The 22685-nt window shown below is 41.7% G+C and overlaps 2 protein-coding genes across 2 annotated transcripts; both read right to left on the bottom strand.

Annotated features, from left to right (window-relative positions):
* Positions 1 to 7154: 7154 nt before the first annotated feature.
* On the bottom strand, positions 7155 to 12251 carry slc30a1a (solute carrier family 30 member 1a). Its single transcript, XM_020641530.3, has 2 exons — positions 11223 to 12251; positions 7155 to 9807 (listed from the first exon to the last, which is right to left on the bottom strand). The coding sequence occupies exons 1-2, from the start codon at positions 11812 to 11814 to the stop codon at positions 8885 to 8887; spliced, it is 1515 nt and encodes a 504-aa protein (XP_020497186.2). The 5' UTR covers positions 11815 to 12251; the 3' UTR covers positions 7155 to 8884.
* A 713-nt stretch (positions 12252 to 12964) lies between these two features.
* On the bottom strand, positions 12965 to 18322 carry nek2 (NIMA-related kinase 2). The gene is made up of 9 exons (XM_065963662.1): positions 17969 to 18322; positions 16636 to 16853; positions 16293 to 16533; positions 16071 to 16153; positions 15852 to 15978; positions 15516 to 15744; positions 14158 to 14212; positions 13995 to 14068; positions 12965 to 13657 (listed from the first exon to the last, which is right to left on the bottom strand). The coding sequence occupies exons 1-9, from the start codon at positions 18062 to 18064 to the stop codon at positions 13458 to 13460; spliced, it is 1323 nt and encodes a 440-aa protein (XP_065819734.1). The 5' UTR covers positions 18065 to 18322; the 3' UTR covers positions 12965 to 13457.
* Positions 18323 to 22685: the final 4363 nt, after the last annotated feature.

Below are 22685 nucleotides of genomic sequence, written 5' to 3'. Positions count from 1 at the left end.
TCTTTACTTTATCATTTTTAAATAATTAATGATTTATACCATTTAATTGGGATTACAGTGAAAGTAGCTTAACCTTATCTATATAGTTTATACATTATATCTTACTTTGAAGAAATGATAAATCACTCTTATAGCTTTTTTTCAGGATCCATGGATGTTGAGTAAATACATTTTAAATGGTGCCCCAAAAAAACACACAAAATGTAATGCAGTGAAAGTGAGCAAGCATGCTGAAAACACCACATCAAACTAACATATTCAACATACTTGATAATATTTAACTTTTCTCTGTCTTCAGGTCATCTGTAACGTGATGAGCTGCAGCAGCGATAAGGACATTTATCTTTACTGTATGCAGATTGCATTATCATAGAAAGGTGGAGAGAGAGAGAGAGAGAGAGAGAGTGAGTGAGTGAGGCTGTTTGATGTTGATCTTCTCTCTTTTTTTTCTCTTTTTTCTTCCTGAAGTTGATCGCACTCTTTTTTTTTAATCACTGAAGAATTACTTGACTGGTTGAACCCACTGAACCTAATGATCAAAGTCTGAGAGGCTGTCGAGTGAAGGTACAGTGAGCGAAACATTAACTCAAAGTGGTATCCTCAACACTTTCATTCATAGACCGAAGGAAAACAAAGGTATGTATCAGTCACCTGCCTTTTCTCACTCAAAGCAGTAATATTACTTTGCAACCAGAGGCGGTTAAAACCTGCCCCTCTCAGAAGACCACAATGAACTGAATCAAACAGGCCTCCTAACATACACTAAATAAATATCATTTATAAGGCTGGTTTGAAATATAAAGCAGACACACTGAGGCTCCATACTTCTTCGGACTGATGTGGACGATGTCTTTTGTAAGGGATTCACCTGAGAGTTTTCACAAAAATCACAAAAAGATGTGAGAAATTTCAACACCTGATTGAAAATCGATTCAGTCATAGCTAAAAACCTTCCTATCTTGGGGTTCTGCAGGAGCTCAGTGGGGGCTGCAGGAGCTGAGTCTGTAGGGACTTGGGTTGGGAACCAGAGCTGAAGTCCCAGCGTGGACCAAGTCTGGAAATTGGTCTGGTAGCTGGAGAGGTGCCAGTTCACTTCCTGAGCACTGCCGAGGTGTCCTTGTGCAAGGCTTCACTTCCCACCATCCCAGGAGCGCTCGCTGTGGGGCAGTCCCCTCACTCTGATATCTCTCCATTAGTGCAGGTCCATAGGATCCTGTTTGAGCATGTGTCTGTAATTCAGCCTGTGTGCGTGTAACGTGCTCAACAACAGTGTAAAATTGAGTTTCCCCTAGCGGGATTAATAAAGTATGTCTTATCTTTGGAGCGGAAATAAAACCTTCATCATACTTTATCAGATAATTTAAACTTTGAAAATGTCATAAAAACTTTATTGGCCTGCAGATGCTTTTTTTTTTTTTTTTTTTTTTTACAGCTAGCATTGTTTTCACTGAATCAGAAATCGCATTTTGTATTGAACTCAGTCTGTTTCAGATTTGACAACAAGTGTGTATTTCTGATTGTTTTAAAAAAAAAAAAAAAACATCCACTTTAACTACTTGCACAAGAGCTATGTCTCACTCTGGTGTTGCTTATGTTACGTAAGGATTTGAGGACTTCTTCCCTCCTGGATCATCGTCATCGTCACCACCACCACCAAAGAGTTGTTTAACATTCCAGCCCTCCTAATCTCTCCCTAAGACTGTCAGGTCTTTTGTGGTTACAAACCGGCCATGTGGTCAGATTAAGGGTTTCTGAGAGGAGTGTGGGAGAGGACTGTCCTGTAAGTCCAGGAAGTCCAGGTGGATTCTCAATCCCTCTGCCAGGATTTTCTCCCTGACATATTCTTAGAAGTTGGACAGGAATTCACTGATTTAATTTTGTGGCAGGGTTATAGTACTCGTTTTAAAGATAGAGCGAGGCAAAAATAAAAGGCAAAGAGTATTTCATGGAAAGATTATGAGCAAAATTATACAAAAGTGGCGAACAAAGGAAGTGAAACAAGTCATAAGCACCATCCACATCTGAACCCATGAAATACTGAGTCATCAGTTCATCTTTACAGCCCTGACTGACACATAGAGAAAACAAGGCTGTTCTTCAGCATTGTAACCATTTGAAAGGGCAAAGTTCTGCTGTTCTGACCACGAGTCCATATTTCAGTTCACTTTTTCTGCTTTACTTTTGAAAGATAACCTGAAATTGACCAGCATTTGTTCAGACCACAGCGCTGACTGTCACATGTGGCTCTGAAAAGTCTTGTGAAATATAACAAGTGAACCTTTTAAGGCTGAAAACCAAGGAAAGTAGAACTAGATTCCAAAACCTTTGATACACAAACATCAACAGAAAATATATATCAGCAGGTGCAGTCTACAATGAGAGATGAGATGTGTTGTTTTAAAGTAATGATCTGGCTTTTCAGAATGTAGGTCGATTTCCTTCAGTACAACGTAAAAAAAAAAAAAAAAAAAAAAAAACGGTCCCAAGGGAGAAGAGATGATGTGTTTATTGTTTTGAATAAAGCCTCACTCCTGTAATAACTGTATTGAAAGAGAATTGGGCCCAGCAGAAGTGAATTCACAGCCTGAAAAAAGCTGGACTCAATAACAGTCACTTCCACTTCATTTAATTTTCTTTGAAAAGGACAGACTGGGACAGTGTCTGTAATCTACTCAAATGTATTTTAAACAATGAAGGTGGGGCTATAAAGTCCATGTATGTACTGTAAAAACCCCTGAATGTAAGTAATTATGTCCGATTGTGATGTAAACGTAAATGGGGATTTGACAGTTATGCTTATTTCTGCTCTGTGAAGCATTTCATTTTTGAGAAAATGTCGTTTTCCGATAGCCTAATTGGTTAAAATGAATTAAAAAGACAGCGGATGCTCATGGTGGCGAGAGGGTGAAGTCTGATTGGTCTTGAAGACAAAAAAAAAAATCAACTGAAGAGAGACAAAAAACAACAAGCTAGGTATGACATGCTCAGAGAGACAGATACCTAGTAATAACTGCTTACATATCAATCACATACAGCTAGAATTATAAAAAACACAGAAACGTAGACATTATTGGAAGAGCTAATAGCGGTTTAAATTGTTTATGGATCAAACCCCTGCTAATGATGATAAAAAGTGAGTGTAGTAACTAGTATGTTTCACACGGTAAATTTACATTTCATAAACTAGCGAGCAGCTAACAGACTAAAACAGCCCGTATGAGAATCACAAGGGCTGGATGTCACATTGCGTTGCTGCTGTATTGTTCTGTCCATCCCTCTGTTGACTGTCTTTTGAGTTTTAGCTAATGTATGCTAACAAACGCCTGTGTTGGCAAAGGTGAAACCTTTTAGCAGCAGAGTGACCTTTCACCCTGAAGACCGATGTTCATCCCCCCTCTCACCCCCCATGAACTCAGCCTCATGTTCTGCTCGCCCTGTTTGAAATCCCTGGGACAAAGCCTGGACAGATGGCCTGGTGCGCGATCACACACTCTCACACACACACACACACACACACACACACACACACACACACACACACACACACAGCAGAGATGGACTAGTATTTATTTGGTAAGGGACTAAGAATACATACTGTCTGTCTACTCTTCTGGGGTTTCCCCTGCCTGTTTAACTGACCAAATGTGACACAACACATTGTTTAAAGGGCATTTATTTTGAAATACACTTATCAGCATTCTTGTAGAACATCACATGAGGAGATTGATAACCATGTCTGTGTCTGTCAATTTTTTATCTGAGGCTTTTGGGAATCAGCTCACAGACATTATTGTAATGCCAAGCTTCTTATATGTTGCCATAAGTATGAAAAATGGATGCATTGTTTAAAATTATGAAATTATTGTAAGTAAATCTCACAAGTGTTGAAAATGGACTCTGCACTCAGGTATGATTTGTGGTTGATGTAAATGGCATACACAGAGAGAGAAAGTGTGGAGGACTTGGACCCTGTACTGGATTTCTGTCAGATTAAGGATTAATGTTGTGCGTCGTGTGTAAAGCACCCGTTGTGTGTATCACCTTTTTAATTGTTTGAACTCCTGCTATGCGCCAAAACAGTAACTTACACATATTGATGAAAGCAACATAAGTCAAAACAATATTTTCATGTTTTATATTGGGTTACTTGTTGGTTAACAACTTTCAATATTGTTGTTTATGGCTTTGCTAGCTAGCAAATCTGCACATTTCATAAATAAAGAATTGTAGAATAGCAGTAGAAGGTTTTGTTTGCATGACCTCCTTGTTTTCAACGGAGAGTCGGTCCGTCTCTTTCTGTCTTCTTCTCCATCTTACTTTCTGTGCCCATCCAGTCCCGACAAGCAGACGTCCACCAGGCAGTCTGGTTTCACATTAAAGTTGCTGCCTGTAAAAAGTATGTTTTCTGCAGCTATTGTTGCAAAGAGCTTGATTATTGTGGATCTCTGGAATTAGTATTAAAAGGAATGGACCTGCTTTTGTTTTTCATATATTTTAATAGAAAACGTTATCAGGCAGGTACCATGTTTCCTTGTTAACATACATGTACATGTAAAAACTATTTGTGGGCACGGCGCGAACTGGGGCTTCACAAAACTTAAATGTCAGCAGTGGATGCATACAGACCCACTTCACTGTTTGCATTCAATAGGCTGCACCAAGGTGCAAAGAACACCTGACCTGAACAAAGAGCACAAACACAGACCGTGTACCCCTTTCTTTCCACATGAAAAGGGACAGAGAGAGAGAGAGAGAGAGAGAGAGAGAGAGTGAGGTGAAAACAGGCAAAGCAGCACTGAGGAATGCTGGGTAAAGAACCCTGTGCTTGTTGATTTGGAATGCCCCCGGGCCTCTCGCAAAACTCTCGTCCGGCCTGGCAGCTGCCTCATCAGCCACACAATCACAGCCTGCAGCCACACCGAAATTCCACTGAAACTCAACCACAGACCTGAGCCCTAATCTGCGTCTTTACATCAGAGGGAGGAGTTGTGAAATGCTGCTATTATGGATTTATGTTATTGCAGTATGACAACACCACAACTAACTCACACCTGATCCTGTGGGATTTACATCCAGCCATTATTACTGTTTACGAAGTCTGAGGTTTTGTAGCTGGACAGAACTCCTGAGCGAGTGATATCCTGTTAGTCTTAACATGTGTGCATCCTTACATACAATCAACTTGTTCCTGTGAGTTTCAATGATAGCTTCATGATTCCATAATGTTATGCACCAGACTCATGAGAAACACCAGGAGGAAATATCTTCAAATATTGGCACAGATGTCCACTTGGTCTCAGGGACGGACTGTTCAGATTTCGATACTCAAGGTCGAGGTCACTGTGACCTGGTATCATTCCCATTCTATGAACAACATATCTCAGCTGCCAGGAGGGACTTTTATTACGCCTGGTTTATTTTTTTATCTTTTTATTTGGCAGAGAGAATCAGGTCACAGTGTCAATTGTGCTAATGTTATTCTATCTTTACTTACATGAACAGAAGCCACCAAGTACAATTATATCACACATAAAAAGCAATATGTACAACCAAGCATTTTTTTTTTTTTTAACAAAGCAGAAATGGACACTATGTTGAGCAATACATGCATCCTAAATCAGTTTGGTTCTAAAGGGAAATTTGAAGAACGGATGAGTGTCATCAAGCTAATATGCCGACCTCTGCACATTTATTTCTTTTTAAATCTCCGCTTTAATCTCGTTTACACTTCCACGGCTAAAGTGGATTTAAAAGGCAAAAGTCAATAAAAGAGTTTATTTTGGACTGATGTCTTTAGGAAACTGGTTCTCAATCATTCAAGGATTAAAAAAAACCTTAAAAGAGATTCAAAGTTACACCAGTTGGCTCCCTGCCAAATTTAGAGATTAATTTCAAGATAATCATACTCTTGACAGAAAAGGTATCACATGGTCTCGGGGTGGCAGTATTTAAAGCAATGGGGCTCATTTGTTCATCATTAAACGTCCATATTTATTCTGTGTAATAAATCAGTGCAAAATGTGCAACTTAACATATTCAAATGTGAAAATAAATAGTCTCAAAATTGCTATTTGTACATTTTTACAAGTGTCATCCTCCATTGTTCCAATGTGGGAGCCACACACAAAGACTCTGAGACACACAAGACACAAATGACATAGAGGGGCGGATGTGGCTCAGTGGTAGAGTCAGTCGTCTCTCAAGCAGAAGGTAGATTCCCCCAGCTCTTGCAGCCACGTGTCCGATGTGTCCTTGGGCAAGACACTTGAATGTGTATCAATGGAATTAGTTAATACTGATGGCCACTTAAGCAGCCTCTGACATCAGTGTGTGAATGGGTAGGTGTGACCTGCGTTGTAAAGGTGTATTGAGTAGTCAGAAGACCAGAAAAGCTTTATAACAAGCTATTTACCCTTTGTCATTTTTGTATGTGTCCATGTGCTCATGAAACATCATGCATGGGATGTTTTGTCTTTGACATAGTTTTGGTATCTTAGTAGTTTGTATTGAAATACTGTAGTTTTTGTTCTGTCTTGGTTTCATATCTTTTCTGTAGATTAACCTGTAATTCTTTTATTATTGCAGACCGTTTTGTTTTTTTGTCTCTTTGAGGTCGTCGTGTGTGTTTGACAGTTTTTTTTCCCATGTGGAAATTTTGCCACAATTAGAAATTGTTTTTGATATATTCTCATCTCCATGTCATTTTACATGTTTGTGGTGGTTTTACATCATTGTGGTGGACAAACATTTGTTGTAGTAACTTTGAATCCCTTTGTGGGAGTTGTTCATATCTTTGTGGTTTGTATGCATTCACAAAAAGACAGAGAAAAAGTTTTGGTTCATAAACTGTACCAAACAGCCATATTTCTTTTATTTCACAATGACACATTGGACAGTACTGTATATATATAGTTTATCAAAAACACATCAGTTGACATGTCATATCTAAAATTAAAAAACACTTGTTTTCATTTTGCACATAGAGCTCAAGTCTTAAAAGACACAGAATAAAAGTGACCCAACATTACAAATGAAGGAACGCATCAAAATATATTCCCCAGCACAAATTCTATATTGCATACACATTGACACGGGAGTGGAAATCTGAAATACTTTGATGGATCACCTTCTAATGATATCTGTAGTGATGAGTGAAAATTCATAAAGTTTCCAAGGCCACCATATGGTCTTCAATTCAGCAAAAAAAAAAAAAAAAAAAAGGGCTGGCTCAGCAGTCCACAGCAGAGGACAGAAAAACTACAAAGCCTGAGTTATGTACTTCTAGGTCAAATCTGCACCGTAGCTACACCGGGTTGACTATGTCATCATGAGCACTATACATACTTGTACCTTGGTGTGTCTGCGTAACTGTGCTAGAAACCATGGTGTATGCTACGGCCTAGATTCAATGCAGAAGTACAAATCAGACTCAACACGAGTCACTCCCTACACAGTAATGAGTAATGTTGGGAAAATACCAGCAGGTACTGGTAAGCAGCAACTGGAGCTCAAAGTGGAGCTGCTAAAAGTCAAACACCAAGTCTGAGTTTGGTCATGCAAACATTGTAAAACATCCTGGAAATATAAAATTTCAGCATGGATTGTGAAGAGGTGCTGAACACATTCATTAGGATATTGGACTTAAATCAACAGCCACCACCAGAAAGCTTTCCATTACAGAATCATACAGAGAATAGTGTTTCATTCCTCATCATAGCATACAGTACTAATCGCTTCACAACAGACCCGACCCTCTGGCTTGCAAGGCCAAACTTGTAAAGGAACATTTCACTAGGTGACTGTGCCATTGCAAGACAGTTATTCTGTGTCTACAGTGCTATACCACAGCAGTTGTTTGTGTTTAAAAGGCAATGTGAGAGAGTTTGTAGATACGGCTTCTGTATCCAACTCATGACTGCATTTTAAACTGAGTCAAGGCCAGAGGAAAGTCTTGATAAACAGAATCATTGAAAAAAAACAAAAAACATCACATTTGAAATAAATGACTACAGCATAGATGGTCTGTCTAAATATTCAAGACAGAAAAAAAAAAGTTTCTATCAGCCAAACTAAATATTACAAACAGCATCTACAAAGAGAAATAGATCATTTCTAATAACTTAAAGACTTAAATTAGTATGCAATATAATACTCTTCAATTTTGGGCCAGAGAGTAAGAAAATAGATCTGCTTAAAGCCTACGCTAAAAACAAAACAAGGTAGACTTGTTGCAAACAGGTCCGTAGGCTAAACAAAATAACCTAGTGATGTGTGCTCTGACTTGCATTTTGTTGTGTGTGTGTGTGTGTGTGTGTGTGTGTGTGTGTGTGTGTGTGTGTGTGTGTGTGTGTGTGTGTGTGTGTGTGTGTGTGTGTGTGTGTGTCCTTTTTGGAGGGGAGGAGGACTTCTCTCGAATCCTTTCAGTCCTGCAGTGAGAAGCTTTGGCACAGAAACACCATGGGACAAGATGACACATCACAACACGGTGCTAATGAGGGACACTCATGCAGGCCTCACTCCGGTCCTGGAGGAGATAAGGTCAGTGAACCCCAACATGCATCGCCACCACACTGCCTGGGCAACAGACAAAAAGAGAGGGGCCGAGCAGCAGAGGAGAGGCTGGGAGGGGGGGGGGGGGGGGGGTGAAAATAGGTAAACAGAAGGCTATATCTGGAAAGTAAGGGTATAAATGCATGAACATAGAGTGTTTTTGGGATGAATTTTACCCAAAACTGGAGGCAATGACAAGAGAATAAAAGGCTGAGGAAAGTATTTCTGTGACAGAGGCACAGATTAAAAAGATAACAGCACCAATGACAATGAGGAATTAGCTTGATGTGATGGTTTTCCAGCTTCTCCTCTGTTTCTCTCCATCCCTTCCATCTCACAGAGATGACTCCACTTCTCTGGCAATCATGACCTCAGCCTCTGAGGCTGCGCCCTCTGAGTGAGGACGCACCTGAACGGCTAGAGCCTGCTCCGGGGTCTCGTTGATAACCTCCAGAGCTGAGGACGCAGCCTTGCAGTCAGTGCCGGCCTTCCTGTCCGCGCCGGCGTTCTGTTTGTCCGCAGAGCCGCAGCACAGCTTGGGAGCGCACTGAGTCCGACAGGAGAGCTCACACAGGGAGTCACGAGACTCTGAGCTGAACGTGACGAACTCGGGCTGAATGGTTGTGGCATGGATGCCCTCGTCATGAAAGAAGTCCTTGATGCGCTTGGCCACCTCCATGTAGGATGTGGGGTCGTGGCACTTGATGTGCGCTGTTGCTATGATGCGACTGCCGGCCAGCTGCCATATGTGCAGATCGTGGATGGCGAGGACGCCTTCCAGATTTAGTAGCCGCTCGTTGAGGCGGTGCATGTTGATCTGCTTAGGCACAGTCTGCAGCAGGATGAGGGCCGACTCTTTCAGCAGCGGGTAGGTGGTGTACAACAGGATGGTCACCATGATGACGCAGAGCGTGGGATCCAGGTAGAGAACCCAGCAGGGGCCCGCCATCGTCATGGGTGACAGAGTGGGACCTTCCAGCAGGTCAACCAGCGTGTGATTGACATGCTGGTGATCTGTGGTGTGGCTGTTGATACATGGGTTAATGCATGTTTCATCTGCTTTGCAGGGCCTCCACACAAAGGTAAATATCAAAGAATTGATGACCACAATAACAGAGCCCAGGGCGTCACCCAACACATGCAGGAAGACCCCGCGCATATTGAGCTGTGATGAGTCGTGTTCAAGGTCAGGGTCCATCTCCTCGTAGTGGGTGTTGCCATTCATCTGCGCCTCCGTGATGGCTTTACGGCTGATTTCTGAAGATAAAAACACGGAGTTTAGTTGAATAATTTGGGGGGAAAGTTGTAAATTAAAATACATATACAGAAATGAAAAAACTAAAATAAAAAAACTCATAGAGAGGAAAACAAAGCTTTAAAAAGGTGTATCTCACTGCAAGGCGAGTTCAAGATGGTGCCATCAGAGGCAGCCAGTTGATAGATTGTGAGGTTACATAATTTAGGGTCAAAGAACAAAGCACTTTTGAGATGAAAACAAAGAGGCGAGAACTAAAGCTGTAATGTTATCAGGACAACCGTGTGGGAGCTGACAACCGTGTGGGAACTGACACCCCCCCCCCCATAGGACTGAGGCTGTGCTTTAACTGATCTGAGAAACAAACACTTAAGCACTGCTGTGCAGAATGATATGAAGGCCAAACTACCAGCATGGGGATCCTGAACGCTACAGGCGATCTGCAGTGATTCCCCTGAAGCAACCTTAATTTGTAGTTGCGTACAGTGTTGCATACACAGCTCTGAGGGAAAAGGCACCTGGGCAACGGCTGCTTGTTTCTATCCCAGGATGCTGTTGCGGAGTCGTTCATCACTGGCTAATGGTGTGACTGGGGCTGTTGAGTCCACTGTTACACTGATGTATGACCCAGTAACAGCCATCAGTGCACAGAGGACGAAGAAACAGCCTCCATTTTATCGAAACTGCTCAGGCCTAACCGTGCGAGGGGGGGGGGGAGATGGTCTTCTGTACGGTTTTACCCTACAGTTAGGGGAGGAGGATAGGCAGTGACAGAATGACCACCACCAGCAAGCACCACAGAAGCTTTTTGGTGGCGTTCTAACTGCTTTAACGTCAACAACCAGGAATCCAACCACCGTCTACCTGCAACTTAACAGAAAAGACTGATGTGTGTGTGGAGGTGTTGTTTCGGAAACCAGACAGTGTCACAAACAGGTTGGTACTATTTGATACGCTTCATGAGCAGTGCGAGTACTGCATGAAAGCTGCAGGAATTCTGATAGATTAGACTCCAACACATGTTGGGACTTGCCAGAAGAAAAAAAAACAGGACGTTTCTAGGCTGAGTCTGACAGACGCTTTTATATTTACATAGCTGAAATGTGAAACTTCACCAGTGTCACTGGAGATGGCCATGTTTCCAAGGATAGAATAACACCCCCCCCCCCCCCCCCCCCATGATAACAACAAACAGCTGTCTGAATGTCTTCTGTCACAGAAGAAACAATAAGGATTAGTCACTCAGGCAAGTGTGTCCTTAGGGTGCTTTGAAGACGCACGTATACTGTTACGCAATCTGGACTGCTAGACTGCTAACAATGGAGATAAGGTCTAGCACATGCTTTTAGATTGACTGTGGGACACATGACATTAGCCTGTAAGCACATCATTTCATAACCAACTTTTAAACACGGACCATTTCTCTGCCTCGCCTCCCCGGGGCTGCTGTGATTTCCAACCAGGTTGTTGGTCTCCTCCAGTGTAGACCCGTTTCCAGCCTTCTTGTTTTTCACCCTCTTGTTCTTGCTTCCATGCGAGTGTCCGTGACTTCCATGCGAGTGTCCGTGTCCTCCTCCTCCTCCGCCTCCTCCTCCCCCCGCGTGTCCGTGGAACAAGCAGAGTCCCAGCAGGTTGACCAGCAGCCCCGCGGCACCGACCCCGGCGACCACCAGCGGGCTCTCGATCTCGTGGGGCTCGGTGAAGCGCTCCACAGCCTCCAGCACGATGGTGAAGCACAGCGCCGTGAGGAACACCGCGTTCACCAGCGCGCCCATCACCTCCGCCCGGATCCAGCCGAAGGTGTTCTTGTTGGTCGCCTGGGTCTTCTCGGCGAACCGCACCGCGACCAGCGCCACCACCAGAGCGATGACGTCCGACAGCATGTGAAAGGAGTCCGACAGCATCGACAGGGATGAAGTCATCCGACTGACCACCACTTCCACAATAAAAAACCCGAAAGTCAACGACAGCATGCACATAAGCCGGGCACGATTAGGCTCACAAGCCATTTTGCTTCTTTCTGTATTTCCTCGCAGTCCTTCGTCGAGTGAAATTTCGATTTTTTTTGTTTTCCCTGTTTTCGATCAGGCTAAGCTCGCCGGTTCAATACTCCCGAGCTAACAGATTTACGTTGAGCTAGCTGGCTTCCTGAAAACAATACGATCAAATGCTATCAGCGTTGTCCAAGCAACCCCCCCCTCAACAGCAGCATCACTCGGCTATTAACCGGAAAACCACCCCGCTGCCGGTGATATTTATCCGATGAAACGCTTCGAGCTACGTGGAAAATAAACCCGTTGTCGTCACTAGCACATTCCCCCCCAAAAAAAAGCGTTAGCCGACGAACCCTCGCTTTGCAGACGGCTGAAACTTTGCACCCGAGCCGGTAAACTTTCCACACGAAACACGGCACCGTGTTAAGGGACATCCCTCCATCCCTCCCACACACACATACACACACGATTTCTATTGGCGGAGCAGGCCCATTGTGGAATTTGATTGGTCACGTTAAGTAGTTCTCGCAAAGAAGGCGGGGCAAAGCACCGAGACAACAGTGGTTGCTACGCACGCTAACGGCAACAACAAAAAAGTCTCGCGATAACGCCTCAGTCTTCAGTATCGGTAGAAAAATACACCTTTTTTTTTTGACGCAGATATTTTACACTCGGCGCTTTTCAAGTGACTGAATGTTAATACAATCACAACAGACAAAAGCTTTGTAACTGTCTGCCTAAAAGCCATGCATTAACCCTCGTTTCAAGTGAGTAATGACTGGCTTTAATGATCAGTGTGAGTTGGAATTCAACCAGAAGCAGCAAACATATTTGGTCAAATATGTTTGCTGAGTATTAAGACTTCAATTGTTACACATCTCTGTTTCTTCCCCTCTTTTCCCTATCATCTTGTGAAATATAAACTCGAGGCCTTCCATTGAAACACAAGACATATTAAGCTTCTGTCTCAATAATATACTCTGTCTGAAGAACAAAAGATGTCTAAGTGTGAAGCCTCGATGCTTCGTTGACTGTTACCACAGGCAGAAGCATCCTATCATACATTCAGCAGCTGGCCTTTCATGGGAAAGTGATGACCTCTTGTGGGCACAATCTGTCTTCAATCCATGTATAATCATAATAAACGTCAAAAACCAAATACTTTCTTGATTTATACGCAGCAGAAATACTTCTCTATAATCCCTATAACAAATAACAGACAACATTTTTTAATAACTTTTTAATATGAAACATTACCCCAAACTCTGAAAGTATGCATATTCTTTTGAACTATTCACATATGGTGTATATATGAATATATGCATGCTATTTTTCTTTTCTCTTGTGAAAAAGATACCTATTGTGAATGTCATTTCAAGGAGTAATAATATTCCTACTAATTCAAATCATCAGTAAATCGGTCCGGTAAGTGTATATTAAAGCAGTACATGAAAGAAAATTACATATTTTTTAGCAAGAACACACAGTATATTTACAATCACAACAACTTCAAAGCCTGCAATAATGACAGATGTTTGCATCTCTACAGTCTCAGCTTCTAACACTATTTTTTTTTTTTATAAATAAAGCTTATTTTACATCCAGTTATTATGACTCTTTGACCTTCAGTTAAATGTTGGACAGTGATGTCAGTGTGATCAGCGGATGCCGAGTATCTGTCTGCTTTTGAACTGACAGGTTTTCTCTACATCGCTCAGTGTTTGAGGCCGCAGATTTGCCACCTGCAGCCTCCTTAGGATCAGCTCCTGGGCCGCCACGCTGTGATGACCATCAGGCTGCTGGTTCTCTTTGGTTTCACCTGCAAAGTGGACCTTCCTCTTGCTGGGGGACTCCACATCTAGGACCAAGAATGATAGTGAGTCACACATGGTGTCTTACAGTGTTTTTGCATGCCGTTTTTGTAATCTGTAGCCGGTGTCTAAAACAATTTTTGAATGGAATTGAAAAACAAAGATCAGAATGTACAGTGAGTAATATGAACTGAATTATTTTTCTAAATCAAAACAAGTCATAAATAATACTTTATTAGAGTATAAAAACAGTATTTAAATGAATTAAAAAGTAATAAATACACTGAATATTAGTCATCTAGGTTTAACAAAAGCATGAACGAATAAAAACATTGAAACACAGCTCAGTTCATTAAATCCAGAGGTCTTCAGCCAGGTCCCTACCAATTCTTTTGCCATAGAACGAGTCCAGGTCCCTCTGCTGCAGACGGTTGTGATTCTTTATTAAACTCTCTGCCCTGAAACATTAGAATTAAAGAGTTCACATCCACCGCTCAATACAATGACAGAAGCAGAAAAGATTGTTGATTTAAAATAAGTGTTTTACCTTGCCAGCTTCTCAATGGACAAGCGCTCACGAACACAAAGCTCTTGCTCTCTTTCTGCCATGAAAGGACAAAAAAAAAAAAAAAAAACATTCATTTTGAATTCTACAGCATTCATTTGCCCAGTCTGCCTAACAGTTGTATTCATTATTTTATTGTTACGTTACTCAATGTCAATCATGAGGGGTGGAAGCAGTTGTTTAAGAGAGTAAAAGTAGGTAAACATTCAGCTGTGACACCTTCGGCACTTGCAGGTGGAACAAACCTGTTCAGGCTAAACAAGTTTATCTGCCGAAGAAACTCATTTGAGGATTTAGAGTGAGAGGATGGTTTGTCAGAGTAACACAGCCACTTTCATAAAGAATCATGCTTTACTATTTACACCTGAAGAGCGAGGTATGAAATGTTTCTATTAAGAAAACAATGGATTCAGAATCCAGCTATTCATCTTTTATGAAAGCAGATGTCATTCATTTTGCAGGTTGGGAAAATCCTAATCTCCATTTATAGATTCTATACTGTATAGAAATGTAGACTCTATACACAGGGCTTTTTAATTTTCTGTTTGTAGTACATTTGTAGTCCGAGCTGTAATTACCAACTACGTATCAGCAGTGTAAAACAGTCCGGACAACAATAAACAGGCGGAACATTATACACGGTAATCTTATTATGATTTATGTGTCTGTAGAGGAATAAGTGCACAACAGTGAAGCTAACAATCCATTAAAGATCTAACATTTAAACTTGTGCCATGAATCTGCTCGATGCTGAGGCGAAAGCCAATCAGCATTTAGATTTACTGACTGCCAGAAATGCATCAGAAATGATCCAACCGACTTCCATTCAAAAGAAGAATCATTTTTGAAAGTGTTTTCTTCTCTTCACGACGACAGACCTGAAAAAATGGGCATCATGATGTTGTTAATTAGGCCAACTTAATTCCCCTAAATTGCAAGTACATCACATTTAAATGAGTTTCCTTTTCGGGCTCATGCTGCTGAAGTGATTCAGAGTAAAGCTGCAGTGTATACATTCTGCTGTGTAACGGAGACTCAACAGATGGACGGGCGCTTCTCAGAGATGTTCTGGACAGAGCATTGACAAGGTTTACATTGGTGCTGTAAGAGGCACACAGAAAAGGAAGTTCTGCCTGAAAGTTGTTTAACACAATCTCTGGCTTCCATGAAATTACTGAGAAATTCATGTGCGTTGCCAGAGGCATATTCGGAAGATTGGGAAAAGAATGAAGAGGAGCCAGCAGGAGTTACTGTAACGCGGCAATTCCACAGTAAGATTTAAACTTTGACCAGAAGGGGGATCAGTGTGGCACAAATGGAAGTAGAATAAATTGTCATACTCTCAAGCCTCTCCTCTCGTTCCTTGAGGGCCTTCTCTTTGTCCTGCAGCGCCTGTTCCCGGAGCCGGAGTTCTGCTGCAGTGGCGGGTTCAGCCTGCTTTTGAGGGGGACAGTCAGACTCCGCTGACCTCCTTCGAAGCCTTGCCTGTGCCCTCCTCAGCTCCTCAGAGACCGCCTCAGCCAACAGGCTGCTCTGTAGGATTGACTCCACAGAGGGCCTCAGATAGTCCTGGTTACAGACAAATAAAGATCTATGAACCCTCCCCTACATCAAGTCATAAACAAACTGGCTGGTTTCATCATAATCATCTGGTTGTTAAATTATTCACTTCTAACCTTCAAGTTGAGCATTTTGCTGAGTAAGGTGTTTAGTTCCTCAGAGTAGCGGTATGGGATTCTTCTGTACTTCCCTTCTCTGATCTTCTCTGTCAGCTCTCTTTGGTTGTAAGCAGTGAATGGAGGGCTAAACAGGGGAAAAGCAGGAGAAATGTTCAGATTCAAAAGTTGTCGAACCTGCTGCTGGGTAAACACACTCAGAGGAGTTAGGAAACTTACGATAAAGCACAGAGTTCATACAGCAAACACCCCAGTGACCAAATATCTGACTTCTCGTTGTATGACATCCGGTTTACTTGTTCCTGATAGAAAAAACACAAATATAGCTAATTAGGCTGTATCCAGGAGGCTCAGAGTTCAGACTAAATGCTCTAAACAGTCTGCAAAAAAATGTTAATTTGAGAACAAAACTTCAGACTAAGCAGGATTAAAAGAACTCACTGGAGACATGTAGTAAGGTGTCCCAACAAATGTTCTTGCAAAGCTGGTGTCATGGTTCAGGATCCTTGCTAGGCCAAAGTCCCCTAGCTTTACATTCTGCTTGATGTCGAGAAAGATGTTGGCTGGTTTCAAGTCTCGGTGAAGGACTGTGGCACGGCCGTCACTGCGTCTGTGGCACTCCTTCAGGGCTAACGTGAGCTGTGCCATGACTCGCAGGATGAACTGCTCCTCCAAATAACGCCTGCCAGAGTAACAAAACGATTACATTTCAGCTGTAGACAGAAGGCAGGCACAGCAACCTAAAGTACACTAAGTATTCAAACGCCAAGAATCAGATCGTCACCTTTCCTTGATGCATCGAGTGATGAGACTGGAAAGGTCGCCGCCCTCGCAGTGCTCCATGACGATGTACAGTGTGGCGTTACTCCGGTCTATAATGCGGTCGTGGTACCTCACTATGTTTGGGTGCTTGAGTTCCCGCAAGAGGTTCACCTCGGACACCAGCATCTGCTTTTCACTCTCCGCCATGTTGCCATAGTCCAGCTCTTTCCACACAAGGATCTTTGGAAAAAGAGATTAAATATCAAAATTCAATATATATATTATGATGTCTAACAAGGGAGTAGGTAGCACTTTTTTTTTTCCCTTTCTTTAAATGATCCACATTCTTTTGCGTAACAAACAACTGAAACTATTAATGATTGTCAAAATGGTTTCTGATACATTTTCTGTCTGCTGACTTCTTCTTACAGCTGTTATTGTCTGAATTGAATAAGGGTTTCAAAGTCAGAGGCTCAGGTGGGATACCTGCATGGTAAGAAGCTGCACTTCTGCCTTTCTCTGGGAAAAAAAAAAGGGGGGCAACCTCTAAATAGACTTCAATTTAGTTCTGTTTTATTTTCAAAATAGGAGCAAACTGGACAAGGTTGTTAAACTAGGCAGCAAGATAACTGGGAAGCAAATGTAAAGCATTTCTTTCCTGACAGATCGGTACACACTGAGCCATCAAGATTACAGCTGACCCTCTGCACATCCTTTGGTCAGAGTATGAACTCTTGAATTCAGGGTGCAGGTACAAACTGCCCAGGATGAGGACTAAAAAAAAGGCTTTACATCCTTTGTAAGAACTGATTATACAGGACGAACTCGGCACTCAGCACTTTATCTAACTTGCTGAAATCCCTCAATTGAATCATGTGATGCTTTAGTGTTTTTATGTGTTTTTATGTGCTGTCCTGTAAATGTTTGTTTGAATTGTGTGGGGTTTTTTTTTAGCTCTCTGTGCAAGGCAAATTCCCCTAGGGGCAATAAAGGTTTCATTCATTCTTTTTGAAAGGGAATCAACATATCTGCCTTTTATTTTTTTTATTTTTTTTTTTAATCATTTTATAAAACATTTTTTTTTATGATTACAAAACCGAATATGCAAATTTGTTTTTTCCCCGTCACCCATCACTGCACATTGTTTATTTAGGTTCATGTAACAAGACTTTACAATGTGTTTGATATTCTTAACTGAAGCGCATAGTATAGAAAACTTAACACAGCATCACTTATATTTGTGCAGGGTTATTTAACTCGGGTTATAACTCGGGTTAACCACAGTAAACGGTGAACGTGCGTTACCTAGCGACAGGTAGGCAGTGTTTTTGTGTGTGTGTGTAAACATAACTCACTTTTTCATCCGATTTCCGTCTTATTTTCTGGCATCTTCCATAGGATCCCGAGCCTATAGTGTATAACACCTCGTAATCTTCAACTCGGGACGGCATCTTTCGAATAAATCGTTAAATATTATCTGACTCAAGCTGACGTTAACGTGGACTACGCATTAACACAGGCTGCACATTATTTCAGAAGTACTGTCTCGGTTTACTCTTGTCCTGGAGTCGCCTTAGTCCCCCGATATTGATGCCAAAATAAACCAATTTTGGGGCTTTTTCCTTCTTTGAAAGTCCACTCGTGTGTGTTGCTGTAAACAAAACAGGAAGCGCTGGCTCTCCGTTTAAATTGGTGCCGAAATCTCAAATCATGATTGGCCCACTCTGTCCCTACTGGTGGCTCCTGATTGGTCCATAAGAACATACAACTCGCGAGGTTGCCAAGCGCCTGGAAACCGCGAGAGTGGGGCGGGTAGATTACTCGTGCAGGTCCACCACTCTCCACAGGGTGGCGCCAGAAATACACAATCTGGTCGGAGGTCGAAGCCACGCTGTGGTCACCCTGGCAACTATCTCCTGGGACACAGGACAGACAAATTCAAATGTGTAAGCGAAGTGTAAAAAATTGATCTGTCGATACTTGCACTGATTTTAAATGTTGCATTGTGATAAAAGCCAAAAAGAACAAGTATGCATGGCTCATATCTGCTCATAATATAGGCTATGTAAGGCCAGAAGAAACCAAACAGTTTGAACCATTGAATAGGTTTGAACCTATTATTATATTTAAAAAGAACACGTTCTCTGGCAAGATAATAAATGTGTTATTTCAGCTACCAATTTAAAAAAGGATACCAAAATAAAATCAGCTCACTTTCTTCGAACTGTGGATGTAAAAAAAAAATACAGAGATTTATGTTTGGATTTATTGGATTTATTTATTTATGTTTGTATGTTATTTATTTATGTTTGGATCTATTATTATTGGATTTATTATTAGTTAATGTAATGTAGCCTAATGTACTGCACTGTAGCCTATTCACAGAAATGTAATGTCTTTTAGACTTACAGTAATATGTACAGTAAACCAGGAAAGTAGGTTTTGGCAAGATTATCAACCTGTGGGGAAAATTAACTATAAAATTGTAACAATTAGCTTAATTTGTTTTTCTTTTTTGAAAGGCAGGCTCAATTATTTTCTTTTCCTTTTTTATTATTTTTAAATTTAAAATAGCATACTATAATGTACATATTAAATTTGACTTTGAGCCACCAAGAGAGGGGTTATGATGCCTTCCAGAAAAACATAAAAATGTATCATTATATATTATATAATGATTAACACACAAAAAAGTACTCACATTTGAAACAAAACATTATCATCAAGTAAGATTAAGGCTGAAAGGAAAGTGTGTGTAAAAAAAAAGTGTAATAGTAATATGTCATATGTAAAAGTATGATAAGTTTGCACATGATGACAGCAATGTGTCGTCTGTTGCTCTTTACACACAAAGATGCACACACCTGTGTCTATTTTCTAAATGATTTGATGTCCTATCATTGCTAAAGTAGTGACATACATGGACATTGCTTTTATTCTGCTTCTAGCCGTTACAACAAATTATTAGCCTATATTAAAAACATGTAAATGAACATTTTTAGTATTCTCTTGTGTTTTTGTAATGCCAGTGTTTGGAAAGGCTATTAGTACATGTGCGCAGCTGTGAGTTAGCTTTTGTTAATCTTTCTGATGAATTCCTGAATGCATTAAAAGTTTGCAAGCTGCCGTCAGATCAGTTTCATGGGTGCATATGTCAAGAACATTGGAGTCTGATACCCTTCTTAGCTGGAAGCTGTGAAACAGTTATCATCTAAAAAGTAACACTTGGCAAGCTGTCACACTGCTCATATTTCTGGTTGTCTATATGTCATATTTTCTCAGGTGAGTTAATCTAAGAATCCACTTATGCTAACACTGAGATATCCATTTACGTCTGTACAAAGACCATTTTCCCCCAGAACTGAACTCTGTGGTATTATCCTTTGGTGGTTTCACAAGGATTATATCTGATACTCTTTTAAAACTTTACCTAAGGATCTTGTAATTGAAACAAACTGCGATCAAACTGATTAGACCCGATCATTAACTGTAGCCATATTATGCACATTTATGTGACAACCATTATTCTCTATGCCACGATATAAAGAAGCCGCAGTGGTCAAAGTTACGGTTGAAATCATACATTTTACTTATAAAATAATCTTCTTCTCTCTTCAACTTAATACTAATGTGAAATCACTTCATCAGTCCTTGGGACTCCTGTCTCACTGGGGCAGCCACAGTAACAGTTGTGTTCAAATTATCCTCTCAGCCCTCTCCGGACTGTGCTGCCAGTACCACACACTGACACCACACACACCACCAAGAGAGTGAGAGCCGAGCCGGTCTGTCAGTCTGCCTCTGCAAAGGTCACTCCTACAAAGAGCTGGAGGAGTTTGGACATCAGCCAGGAACAGTCGGCGGGGAGCAGGGGGTGTAGAGCGGAAAACTGACAGCTAAAAACAACAGAGACAGTCTGGTGCCTAAGGCAGCTCTGACATCAGATGCTCATGTTAAAGGCCAGGAGTTGAGAGGGAGCACCAGGAGGACAGATTTCCAACACAAGGCTCCTGTTTGTGGACTTCAGCTGAGCATTCAAAACCCTCATCCCGGATATCGTCCACCACAAACTGACCCAGCTCACAGTACCAGCTTCCACCAGTCAGTGCGTCATCAACTTCTTGACAGACAGGAGGCCGCAGGTGAGGCTGGGGAGCATCACATTCAGAACCTGTACAATCAGTGGTGGAGCCCCCCAGGGGTGTGTCCTCTCTCCGCTGCTCTTGTCTCTCTACACAAATGACTGCACTTCAGGGGACCCCTCTTTGAAATGCATGAAGTTTGCTGACAACACCAATGTCATCAGCCTCGTCTGGGATGGTGACGATTCTGAAGGGAGGTGGAACAGCTGGTCCTCTGGTGGGGTCACAACCATCTGGTGCCAAACCCTGGCCTTGGAGTCCCTCAAGGCTCAGTTGTCTCAATTATTCGAATCCGGATATCTTAAATCGCTGTTGCACATATGACACCCAGCTGTACCTTTCCATCCTTTCAAATGACCACTTTGGATCCATTACCCTCATTTAAATGTCAGATTTATATTTGTGGATGGATGGCTAATAACTGTCATTAGTAAAATGAAAGCAACACAGATCATAATGTTCTGCCCCCCCCAATCTCCTTGTGCATCACTGCCCAGTCTCTCAACCAACTACCCAAGACTGCACAGTATATATAAAAAAAAAAAAAACCTTGGACTAATATTAGACAATGCTCTGAATTTAGATCAAAATATTAACATTTTATTAGCACCTCAAGATTAAGAAATATTCATTTTATTGCACAATTGCAAAAACCTTCGAGACTGATATGACAAAACCAAGGCCAAGTAAACTTTAACAGGAATCTTTGATAGACTTACCATTTCAGTCACTTTTTTGCGTTTGATAATGAAATATCACACATTTATCTACGTCAAAATGTATGAGCTTCTTCCCTGCTGCACTCCTGAGACAGATCTTTTCCCCGATGGATGTTTTTGACACAAGTATTTGCATGAGAAACATGTGATCCCAACACCAGTGTCGGTCCAACAGCAGGAGGGGCCAGAGAGACTGTGACGCCCATGGCTGCTGCAGTGACATTCAGCCTGGCCCTCCTCTCCACAGCTGGGTGTTTTAGTGTTTGTTGACTCAAGGGACACGGCTAACCAACAAGGTATCTGAGGGAGCAGGCATCAAAGTGTGACACTGATGATCTTTGGGAGTAGTGACGGTGAAATAGATTATTGCAGGTGTCCAATAAAGAACACAGGCGCTATCTGCAGAGGACACCAAAGTTCCTCTAGGATCGTCTGTGTGAGGTGGTTGACCTTGGAAAGAGGTTTTGAGCTGTACTGAGTAGGACACACAGTCTAGAGTGGTTCTCCATCTGGACAACACGCTCAACAATGGCCACCCTGGCTCCTGACTGTTAGCCCTTTTGGTATGTCGGTGAAGCTTCGTGCATATTTAATCCCATTTTCCAGCCCACTTCCCGCTGTTTTCTCTCCCAGTTGCCATTGGCTGCCTGAAGCGGGTGGCTCTCCCGCAGACCCGACCCTCCACCTATCACTCCAGCTGCTATGGAAATGTTGACGGCACGCCTTGCTGGCCTTATTTATCCTCTAAATCAAACATTATAGTGCAGACTGATGGAAAGATAACATTTTGAATTCTCAAATAGAAACAGATATATGTCACAGTTACAATGTAAATGACCCTTTTCAAACTTTGAATCAATAATGATCAATCAATTGGAAAAACACTTCTCTTTTCTTGATAAATATGGAATAAAGTAGGCAGCCAGTTTTCTTAGCTTAGCATAAAGAATGGTAACCAGGAATCTGCTAGCCTGCTTCAGTCCAGAGGTGACTCAATCTGTCTGCATTGAGCTCTAAAAGGTCACCATCATAATATTATACCATGGCTTGTTTAATGTGAACAAAATAGAGTTATAAAAGTCGATTCTGAAACAAATTTCTGGCTTGGCAAGCAACTTCCTGGAGGCTGGCATGATTTCCTGGGGAACTGTTAAAAAATTAGATCTAGAGGGTGCCAAGTTTAGCTTAGTGGTAAGGTTGTGCGCCCCATG

This window comes from Labrus bergylta, chromosome 15 (assembly GCF_963930695.1).
Source record: "Labrus bergylta chromosome 15, fLabBer1.1, whole genome shotgun sequence".
NCBI classification, from domain to species: Eukaryota; Metazoa; Chordata; class Actinopteri; order Labriformes; family Labridae; genus Labrus; species Labrus bergylta.
The sequence above is the reverse complement of the archived record's forward strand: the minus strand, read 5'-3'. Positions and strand labels throughout refer to the sequence as shown.

Coding starts and splice junctions, on each gene's coding strand:
- slc30a1a (XM_020641530.3), bottom strand. CDS start 11,814: ATGGCTTGTGAGCCTAATCGTGCCCGGCTTATGTGCATGCTGTCGTTG. Junction 9,808..11,222: donor GGAGGCGAGGCAGAGAAATG/GTCCGTGTTTAA, acceptor TTTTATCTTCAG/AAATCAGCCGTAAAGCCATC.
- nek2 (XM_065963662.1), bottom strand. CDS start 18,064: ATGCCGTCCCGAGTTGAAGATTACGAGGTGTTATACACTATAGGCTCG. Junction 14,069..14,157: donor TCCATTGAGAAGCTGGCAAG/GTAAAACACTTA, acceptor CTAATGTTTCAG/GGCAGAGAGTTTAATAAAGA. Junction 13,658..13,994: donor GTTCTATGGCAAAAGAATTG/GTAGGGACCTGG, acceptor TCTTGGTCCTAG/ATGTGGAGTCCCCCAGCAAG.